Source organism: Melanerpes formicivorus, unplaced genomic scaffold, assembly GCF_026170545.1.
Source record: "Melanerpes formicivorus ecotype bairdi unplaced genomic scaffold, bMelFor1.0.p_v2 SCAF_64, whole genome shotgun sequence".
NCBI lineage: Eukaryota > Metazoa > Chordata > Aves > Piciformes > Picidae > Melanerpes > Melanerpes formicivorus.
The window spans coordinates 444,426-455,355 of NW_027142416.1; the positions used below are offsets into that span (position 1 = coordinate 444,426).

Here is a 10,930-nt window from a genome sequence, read left to right on the forward strand (position 1 = left end):
GGTTAGAGCTACCCCCGGGTGGTTAAGTTTCCTGCCGCGTAACCACCCACCAAACCCTGTCAGCTGGAGACTGACCATGCTGTGTTCCTAAGAGTCACTGTCACCCACCAGCAGACACGCCTTGAGACAAAGTGACCCTGATGCAGCGCTGTAGGGATTTTCTGCGTTCACAAGCAGCAGTGAGACATTTCAGTCTGACATCACCGCCCCTGGCCGCACGGCAGAGCAACCAACCCCAGCTGCTCGCATCGGAGCAGGAAAACAGGAAAACGCCTGTTCTGCATACCAATGGCAACGCCGCTCTCCGCTAGCGCCCCGCCCGCTGCCTGGGGCGCCCCTCCAGCCGGCACGGCCTCTCCCGGCGTCCCCCGCGCCCCCCGGCCCGGCCCAGCCCGGCCGCTTCCGGCGCCGGGTCAGGGGCAGCGGCGTGCGGGCTGGCATGGCGGAGCTTCCTGACGGGGCCGAGGCCGGGACGAAGGCGAAAGAAAAACAGAAAAACAAAAAGAAAGCGGCGGCAGGTGGGGGCGGGATGAAAGGGCCTAGTGCAGGGTTGGCAGCCGGCTCGCCGGAAGCCCTTGGGCTGGGCTGGGCTGGGCTGGGAGTCCCAACCGTGGCCTTGGGTGTGCTGCCCCATCCCGGCAGCGGGGCTGTCTCCGCTTTGTTAAAAAACAACCGGGGGCTAAGGGGCTTGGCCGCGATTGCGTGTAAGCGGATAGGCGGCGTGGGGAAGGCGGTCTGCTGCCCGGTCTGTGGTGCTGGTTGGGATAGGGGCGGCTGTGGGGTGGGAGGGACGCGCAGTGGTGGTGCCTCCTTGCTCAGCATCCGTCCTAGCAGCGCACTGGTTGCTCGCTTCAGCCGGTGCCTGGTTCTTGTCTCCTTTCCACAGCGTCCAGCTCACTTGTGGATTTATTTGTTTGATTGTTTATTTTAAAATAAAGCGGTAACTAAGGTGAAAAGAGATGTGAAACACACAGCTATTACACAAGAATTTGCATCTCTGCTTTTACTTATTGTATCTTCTGTAGTTATATGGAGAGGAGATGTAGTAGTCAGTGATGAAAGAAGGAAAATACATGCCTTTATTTTTTTTTTAACCTATAACAGTTGATGAATCTGAACTTCTCACTGTGCCAGATGGATGGAAAGAGCCACCCTTTACAAGAGAAGATAATCCAAAAGGGCTGCTGGAAGAAAGCAGTTTTGCAACTTTATTCCCAAAGTATAGAGAAGCATACTTGAAAGACTGCTGGCCACTTGTCCAGAAAGCCTTGAGTGAGCATGTATGGATACTTACTAATTGTGGTACTATGCTTTACCTTTTAGAAGATAGAGGTCTTAAGATTATAAAAATAGTGTGAGTTGCTTTTCTGATATTGCATTTGTGTGTATTTCTACTGTACTTGCACTGATATTGCCCTTGTCATTTTTTATTGGCATCAAAATCACTGAAGGCTTGTGCAGCCAGACTGGCAGCTCTTTACAGATACTGTCAGCAAAGCTCTCTGTGGGAGGAAGTGTCCTGTCATCCTGACACTGACAACTGTGTTGTGTCTGAATTCAGAGATATGAGGGAGGTAGTGTTTTGGGCCTTGTGACACCTACATTCAGTTTTTTTAATGTGTGTCTGTATGTGTGAATTTCTTTAAGCTGACAGTCATTAGGGAATTTTGGAACATGGTTCTGAAGTTCAGTATGTATATTCACCTGGAATATTGCATCCAGTTTTGGGCTCCCGAGTTCAACAGGGACAAGGATCTGCTGGAGAGAGTCCAACAGAGAGCTACCAGGATGATTAAGGGAGTGGAGCATGTGCCCTGTGAGGAAAGGCTGAGAGCCATGGGGCTGCTTAGTCTGGAGAAGACTGAGAGGGGATTCAATAAATGTTTATAAATATCTGAGGGCTGGCTGTCAAGAGGGAGGGGACAGGCTCTGCTCAGTTGCACCCTGGGATAGGACAAGGGGCAGTGGATTAAAACTACAGCACAGGAGGCTCCACCTCAACATGAGGAGGAGCTTTTTCACTGTGAGCACTGGAACAGGCTTCCCAGAGAGGTTGTGGAGTCTCCTTGTCTGGAGACTTTCAAGACCCATCTGGATGCATTCCTGTGTGACCTGTGCTAGATTCTATGGTCCTGCTCTGGCAGGGGGGTTGGACTCTTCAAAGGTCCTTTCCAACCCTTAACATCCTATGATCCTGTGTAGTGTACTTTGTTAACTTACTGCCAAAGATGAATTCTGTCTTTAGAGACTGAATCACTGTTTCTTTTCAAATGATGCAGTATGTGAATGCAACACTGGATCTAATTGAAGGAAGCATGACTGTTGCTACAACTAAGAAGACTTTTGATCCCTATGCAATCATCAGGGCTAGAGATTTGATAAAACTTCTGGCAAGAAGTGTTCCATTTGAACAGGTCTGTATTAAATCTGTCATAATACTTAGAAAAGGGTTTGTTTTCAAAGTGCTAATTTTTGAGTCAGGAATAATAAAATATATATTAAAGCAAATGTATCTGAAAGCCAAATGAGAAGAATAAACCGAAGTATTGTCTTGACTCTTCTGAATAATACATCTGTGATCAGATGATAATTGCCTGCTTCTTGTCTCTCTTTAGGCAGTTCGTATCCTTCAAGATGATGTTGCATGTGATATCATTAAAATAGGCTCTCTGGTGAGGAAGAAAGAGACTTTTATAAAAAGAAGAGGACGACTTCTTGGGCCAAAAGGATCTACTCTGAAGGTATTTCCGATAGCTGTAGTAACCAGACAATTTAGACCCAAATTGTGTCTGGTCTTTACACTTAATTAATTTCCTTTTTGTTTTTTTTGTATAGGCCCTGGAACTGTTAACAAACTGTTACATTATGGTGCAAGGCAACACTGTTTCAGCTCTTGGTCCCTTTAGTGGGCTAAAAGAGGTAAGGGAAGGCAGGTGAGCCACCATTTGCGTAGCATACTTCTGTGGTCAGCTCAAGGGCAGGTGAGAGGAAAACTGGCACGCACCCTCTAGAATATCTCACTGATTTTTCAGCCATGTATTAATGAGCCACATTAACATAGTCTTAGCATCTTAACTGCTAAATTTTGCTTATACTCTGAGATCTTTTTGTCTTGGAACTGTAGAGTTAATGATACATAAGCTTTGAAAACGGTAGAAGAGTACTTGTCAAAAGCAAGTTTCTCATGACACCATAAAATCCATGGTAACAGAAGTAAAGTTTGTAGGATGTGCTGGAGCGTACTGGACACAAGACAACAGTATTGCTATTTCTGAAGTGCTTTGCCTTCCAGTTAACCATGCATGTTAGCTTGTTAAATCTACCTACTTTGGGGAACAGGGGCAGGGAGAGGAAGCAAGATAGTATACCTGCTATTTTAATCAATTAGAATATGAACTACTTGCTGAGGCTTCTGTTCTTTCCATTGAATACAGGTTAGAAAAGTTGTTCTGGACACAATGAAGAACATACATCCCATATATAACATTAAGGTTAGTGTGGTCCACCGTGCATCTCTGTTTACAAGGAAATGCTATTATTTTTCTCTTTCTCTATCTTTGAGAATTTATGTAGTGTGCCTTTAAAAAGAAAAGAAACCTGACTGACTTTGCTATCCTTCATTTTACCAGGACATATTGGCATAATATAAAAGTACTTGAGAAAACAACAAAAGGAAAAACATATATAAACTTTCCTCCCTTTGATTGTTTGCTTGATATCTGCTCATTAGAACTGAGGCACCTACTCCAGTGCATTCTGTCCTCATTTTGAGATGCATCTTTCTGATTCTGCTGGTGCTAATTCAGTCTACCCTTACCGAATGGAGAGGTGGAAGGTTCAGATATAGTGTACTCACTGTGAGAAAACTTGGTAGGTTGGAGCTCTTGGCTACTACAATAATACTATGTTTTTTCAATCTTTGTGACATTTCAAAACTACTTCCTGAAGACTTTAATGATCAAAAGGGAATTATCAAAAGATCCTGAACTGAGGTCACAAAGTTGGGAAAGGTTTTTGCCAAAGTTCAAGCGGAAGAACTTGAAAAAGCGCAAGGAGCCAAAGAAGAAGAATACTAAGAAGGAGTACACACCGTTCCCACCTCCACAGCCAGAAAGCCAGGTCAGCTGAGACTTTACTTGATTATGCAGAAATAGAGCATGACTTGAAATCCATGTTCTTGCTAATGAGGTTGCGAGGATTTTTCTGGCAAGTTCTAATTTCCTGGTGCTATACATCTGGCTTGTAATGCATAATGATCTCAATCTTCTTGGTACTTGCCTTACACAGGTTGACAAAGAATTGGCAAGCGGTGAGTACTTCTTGAAAGAAAGACAGAAGAAACGAAAGCGCATGGAAGAGATAAAGGTAAAGTTGTTCTAACCCACTGTTCAGTTAAAGAGCATTTGACTGCTGACTTGGAATTCATTCATTTCTTTGTCCCATTTGTTCTGCTCTGCTGATACTTGACCTTTTTTTCGGTAACTTAAGGCAAAGCAAGCAGATGCAGTCAAGAAAAGACAGGAAGAAAGACAGAAAGCTTTTATCCCACCAAAGGAAAAGCCAGCTGTGAAAACAAAGAAAGGTAAACATTATTATTTTTTCTGAGCTAAAACCTCCTGTCTCAGGGAGTGTCTATATGTTCATTTTGGAGGAGTACACCTGTGGTCTGAGGAGTGAGTTGGAATAGCTTACACGTGTGCAGTGTGTGGCATCTGTTCACATGCAGTTGTATAGGATTTTTCATATGGGTGTTCTTTGAGTTCTGCTGAGCGAGCTTTGTGCATGACACTAGCTTCGACAAAAATGTTTACTGAAATAGTTTATAAAATATTAGTGAACATAAAATGAGACTGAATCAGTGCCATAGGATGCAGTTGACTGTGTTTTTATGTGAAGTCATCTTGTAGACTTAAAATTCAGAAGCAGTAAAATTCATGTCTCTTCTCTTTGTTGGGTTTTTTGTTTTTTACCATGTAGCCTCCACTGAGAAAAAAATTGATATTGAATCCATCAAGGAAAAGGTGAAAAATGCAAAAAAGAAGAAATTGGGAGCACTTCCTGTGGAAGAAGTCAAGTTAAAAATGGCAGCAGACGAAAAGAAGAAGAAGAAAAAGAAGTAATTCAGATTCTGTGATGCTCACTTTTCTCCTACATTGATGAACATTTTCACACTTGGAAGATTTGAGACTTCTTGCTATCAGGTTAATCTGGACAAGAAAAGACTAGGTAGGAAGACCGTTCTCTTTTCATAAGTACAGTTTAATTAGTGATCCTAAAGCAGATGAGGAGAATTTCCAGGGTTGGTGAAGAAAATGCATTGTTTGTGTTAAGTGAGAGCTTGTATTTGGATAATATTCATCCACCTAAAGAGAAGGTTTCTTAATAGAAGCATTTAGGAGTTTGACACAGGATGTTTACACATTAGGGTCAGAGAACTCCATGGGTGTTTAAAGTAATTCTTCTGTGAAAGACTACCGGACTATACACAGGCTCAGTTTACAGTGAGAACTTTTGCAGAATGGGCAAGACTTATTGCTATATTGTGCTTTTGTTTCTCTAAAACCTGATCGTTTTGAGTGTTTTGTCTTGGTGTTAATAAAATATTGTAATACATTGGTTTAAAATTCATTAATTCAAAGAATCATAAAATGGTTTGGGTTGGAAAGCACCTCCAAAAGTCATCTAGTTCAGCCTCCTCTGCAGTAAACAGGGACATCCTCACTTAGATCCGGTTTCCCAGAGTCCTGTTGAGCCTCACCTTGAATATCTCCAGGGATGGGGCCCAACCACCTCCCTGGGCAACATATTCCAGTGCTCTGCTACCTTCATAGTAAAGAACTTGCTCCTAACATCCAATGTAAATCTGCTCTTCTTTGGTTTGAAGCCATTGTGCCTTGTCCTGTCACTGCAGGCCTTTAGAAGCAATGTCCATCCTTGTAGGCACCCTTTAGGTACTGGGAGGTCATTATTAGGTTTCCCCAGGGCTTTCCTCTCTCCAGGCTGAACACCCCTCAGCCTATCCTTGAAGCAGAGGTCAGCAGGTGTCTGCAGGGGTCTTTAGGGGTGTGTAGCATTTCTACAGGGGTCTGAAGGGCTGTTCCAGTGCTAGGCATTTTTCCTGATAGCCAATCTAAACCTCCCCAGGCACAATGTGAAGCCATTTCATCTTGCCCTGTCACTTGGGAGAAGAGACCAACCACCACCTAACCTCACCTCCTTTCAGGAAGCTGTAGAGATGGAGAAGACCTCCTTTTCTCCAGGCTAAACAACCCCAGTTCCCTCAGCCACTCCTCCCCAGCCCTGTTCTGCAGACCTTTCACCAGCTTTGTTGCCCTTCCCTGGACCTGCTCCAGCACCTCAATGTCCTTCTTGTAGTGAGGGCCGCAAAACTGAACGCAGTATTTGAAGTGCAGCCTCTCCAGTGCAGAAGATGCCCCCAGGCATGGGAGGCAGTAGCAGCATAGGAGCAGCTAAGGAGGACAGAGCACTGTCACTGCTCTGGCATGAGGCGATGGAGAGGACGGGAATGCAGCCATTGTGGTGCAACCTGAGAGAGGCTTACAGCTCAGGAGTTCTGCTGGAACAGGGCTCTAGGGAGACTGAAGCCTGCTCCCCGTGCTCCCCAGTGCTGTTGCTAGGAAAGGTACTTTAGGAACTGGAGCTGGTGTGTGGATGTATCTGGCATCACAAGAAACAAGTGCTCTGAGAGCAGTCATCCGCTGGACAGACATACCTCGGCTGCTCCTCCTCTGTATCGTGGGAGCACAGCCAGCAGCTGCCGCTGCCTGCCAGCTCCCTGACCGTCGCTGTCCCAGCCCCGCTCCCGCCCCGCTCCAGCCCCACTCCAGCCCTTTCTGCTGCGGCGTGTGGAGGAGCGGAGACTGCGGGCCGCGGTGGAGCTGCTGTGGGGGATCATGGCGTCGCTGAGGGACTGTAAGGTGAGGAGAGGTCAGAGGTGGAGCAGGATGGTGAACACCCCTGTGGCCCCTGCCTGTGGCCCCTGCTCTGGCCAGGCAGCCCTTAGCCCTTATTGTGTGCCCTTAGCATGGGTGTGCAAGCGGTGCCCACCTGTGGGAGTTCTCAGGAGGCCATGGGCTTGCCTGAGAGCCCAGCTGCTGTCAGGCACTGGTTTTGAGAGGAGGGGAGCTGAGCCATCTGTGGCTGAGGGGAGAGCTCAGAGAGGCAGCCGTGGTGTGGTGAGGCCCCCAATTGGAGCTTATCTCCCTCAACACCACGGTGACCTTCCCCTCAGGGTGAGCTTCAGGTCGGATAAGACTGCTGCTGAGATCTGAAAATAGGGATAGAAATGGAATGGAATGGAATGGAATGGAATGGAATGGAATGGAATGGAATGGAATGGAATGGAATGGAATGGAATGGAATGGACCAGGTTGAAGAAGACCTTTTTGATCATCAAGTCCAACCCATCACCCAACACCTCCAGTGATGGTGATTCCACCACCTCCCCAGGCAGCCCATTCCAATGGCCAATCTCTCTTTCTGTGAAGAACTTCTTCCTAACATCCAGCCTAAACCTCCCCTGGCACAGCTTGAGACTGTGTCCTCTTGTTGTGTGGTGGTTGCCTGGGAGAAGAGACCAACCCCCACCTGGCTACAACCTCCCTTCAGGCAGTTGTAGACAGCAATAAGGTCTCCTCTGAGCCTCCTCCAGGCTAAGCAACCCCAGCTCCCTCAGCCACTCTTCAAAGGGTTTGTGCTCCAAACCCTTCAACAGCTTTGTTGCCCTTCTCTGGACACATTCCAGCAAGTCAACATCCTTCCTAAACTGAGAGGCCCAGAACTGGACACAGTACTCAAGGTGTGGCCCAACCAGTGCAGTGTACAGGGGCAGAATGACCTCCCTGCTCCTGCTGGCCACACTGTTCCTGATGCAGGCCAGGATGCCGTTGGCCTTCTTGGCCACCTGGACACACTGCAGGCTCATGTTCAGCCTACCATCGACCAGTACCCCCAGGTCCCTCTCTGCCTGGCTGTTCTCCAGCCACTCTGACCCCAGCCTGTAGCACTGCATGGGGCTGTTGAGGCCAATGTGTAGAAGCCAGCACTTAGATGTGTTCAATCTCACGCCGTTGGACTCTGCCCATCTGTCCAGCCTGTCAAGGTCCCTCTGCAGAGCTCTCCTACCCTGTAACAGATCACCTGCCCCCAGCTTGGTGTCATCTGCAAATTTACTGGTGATGGACTCAATCCCCTCATCCAGATGATCAGTAAAGATACTGAACAGGATAGGGCCCAGCACTGATCCCTGGGGGACACCACTACTGACTGGCTGCCAGCTGGATGTGGAGTCACTGCATGCTTCCCTGGGAAAGCAAACCTGCACCTGAACATCTCTGGGTCTTGTTCCTAGTGCAGAGTGGTATCATAGGCAACTCACCTGCCCATTCTGGAGGCCTGGGATTGCTTCAGGCCTTCATTTAACTCTAAGACATCTTGAGGTCCAAGGGTTCATGTACAGGAACTAGTTACTAATTAGTCATTTGCTTGCTTTCTTCCCAAAGAGCTTCATCTCTCTGTGACTCCTTTTCTGGCTAATTAGGCAGGAGGAGGTGAAAAAAGGCTTGAAGATTCTCTGAGAGTGTAATCTGTTCATGAGTGCCAGAGCTCTGGAGAGCTGCCACTCAAAATGAGGATGTGCTAACTGCAGATTTCACTGAGCAAGCAGGGACTCTGCCGGGGAAAAAATACAAATAAACACTCAACAGGTCTTATGACTAAACTCTCATCTTAAAGCAGGAGAAAGAGCAAAGCTTTGGTCCTGCCAGGAAGCACTGAGAAGTGCCAAGGCCATGGCACTCTACTCCCAGAGGTATCACAGAGAAGAGCCTCTTCTGGAGCTAGAAAGGAACCTTGTGGGAAATTAGTGTGACAGAGCTGAAAGGAAGGCTTTTATGGGGGGGAGGTGATAGTTGTTTGACAGACACTTCAGGCTAATTTTTGCCTGCTGAAAATCTGCTGGCATAGTCTGGAAAATGAGTGTCTAAAATGAGTGGGGTTTTATTTGGTGCACAGGCCTGGCAGGATGCTGGGCTTTCCCTGTCCATGATTAGCAATGAAGCCTGTAAGCTATTTGAGCCTGTGTAGGTATGACTGAGAAGTGTCAGCAAATACAATTTGAAGGGATTCATGCATGAACCAGTCTTCGCTCTAATTAATGTTTACATTTCTTGTCAGCTGTGAGAGCCTCATAATCAGGAACCCAGGCATTAACAGGCAGCATAAAACCCTGATATCAGAGAGCTATGCCAGATGCTGCCGCTGTGGAGAATACCTCAAGCAGCGTGCTTATCCTGCACGACACTGGAGAATCAACCAAATGGCATAAACCATAAAGAAATGTAGGGTTACAAGTTCTGCTAGTGGTAAAGCTACCTTAAAGAAAACATTTTGTTGCTGTTTTTCTACTATGCTAACCCTACTGGAATGCAGTGTTTGTCTTTTAGTCATTTACCTTGCTTGCTCGCTTGTGAATTTTAAATGCTTGTGAGAACAGAAAGAAACCAAGTATCACTGGGGATTCCCCAGTCCTCCCTCACTGTCTTTCTTACAGTACACAACATGGGCCAGTGATGAGAGCCTTGGAGGTATTGAGGGGTGTCTGTCCAAGCTAAAAGCAGCAGATCCAAACTAGTGAGTGTAACCTTTAATTCCTAGCATAGATAATGCTGGATAATAGCTGCTGTCTTGGTGTTACTTTATTTACACAAAGGGAAGGTGGTGACTTATAGAATTCTGGAAAACCTCTTCAGAATGCAGGGTAGGCTGGGATGGTTTTGTATGTTTGGGTTTTTTCCCTCATAGAATCTTAGAATAGCTTAGGCTTGAAAGGGACCTCAGAGCTCATGTCCTCCAACCTCCCCACCATGGGCACGGTCACCTCTCAACTACACTCAGCTGCTCAAGGGCTTCCTCCAACCTGGCCTTCAACACCCTCAGGCAGGAGGCAGCCACAACCTCCCTGGGCAGCCTGTTGCAGAGTCTCACCACCCTCACACTGAAGAACTTCTTCTTAAGATCCAACCTAACCCTGCTCTCCCTCAGCTTCAAACCATTCCCCCTTGTCCTGTCTCTAGACACCCTCATAGAAAGTCCCTCTGTAGCCTTCCTGGAGGATTCCTTCAGGTATTGGAAGGCAGCTGTAGATTATTAACACCACTTCATTTGTGGAAAGGGAGAAGCTAAACTTGGCTTGTGAATGAATCCTGTTTGCAAGCACTTATTACCAGTGCTAGATGTTTAATTTTTGTTGTTGAGAGGTTTCTCTCCTCAGTGGTTTTACTGATTTGGTAAAGACAATGTTGGAACTAGCAATACTTTGTAAGTTACTCATTTCTTCATGTTTGTCCTGATGTTTTTCAGGGAGATGTGTTCAGCCAGTTATTGAGTCATGCTGCTTTAAATTCTCAGTCACAAGCCAAACAAGACCTTGCAAGGTGAGTATTTTTCCTGGTAAATATTTATGGCAGTATTACTGTTTAGGGGTTTAGGTTTTTAAAACTGGACTCTTGTGAGCTGGATGAATCACAGAATGTTAGGGCTTGGAAGGGACCTCCAGAGATCATCCAGTCCAATCTCCCTGCCAGAGCAGGATCACCCAGGGCAGGTCACACAGGGACACATCCAGGTGGGTTTGAAATGTCTCCAGAGAAGGAGACTCCACAACCTCTCTGGGCAGCCTGCTCCAGGGCTCTGGCACCCTCTCAGGGAAAAAAGTTTTCCCTTCTGTTCCTGTGGCACCTCCTCTGCTCCAGCTTGCCCTCATTGCCCCTTGTCCTGAGCAGAGCCTGGCTCCATCCACCTGACACTGCCCTTCACAGCTTTACAAACATGAATGATAATTCATTATAATGATTATAATGAGAATTCATCCTGATGAGCACTATTTGTTCAAGGGCAGTTGATTTTCAAA

At 46.6% G+C, this 10,930-nt stretch overlaps 1 protein-coding gene across 3 annotated transcripts; it reads left to right on the forward strand.

Annotated features, from left to right (window-relative positions):
- Positions 1-394: 394 nt before the first annotated feature.
- On the forward strand, positions 395-10,628 carry KRR1 (KRR1 small subunit processome component homolog). Of its 3 annotated transcripts, none has more exons than XR_010990311.1 (11): positions 395-518; positions 1,105-1,280; positions 2,280-2,414; positions 2,616-2,741; positions 2,836-2,919; positions 3,435-3,491; positions 3,949-4,119; positions 4,288-4,365; positions 4,489-4,582; positions 4,978-5,226; positions 10,381-10,628. XR_010990311.1 is itself a non-coding variant. In XM_068162374.1 (10 exons), exons 1-10 carry the CDS (start codon positions 440-442, stop codon positions 5,118-5,120), a joined length of 1,143 nt encoding a protein of 380 aa, XP_068018475.1. In that variant the 5' UTR covers positions 395-439; the 3' UTR covers positions 5,121-5,613. The 3 variants fall into 3 exon arrangements, 1 of the variants encoding a protein (XP_068018475.1); XR_010990312.1 differs by lacking the exon at positions 10,381-10,628 and adding an exon at positions 9,572-9,651; XM_068162374.1 differs by lacking the exon at positions 10,381-10,628 and having other exon boundaries at positions 4,978-5,613.
- The last annotated feature ends 302 nt before the right edge of the window (positions 10,629-10,930 follow it).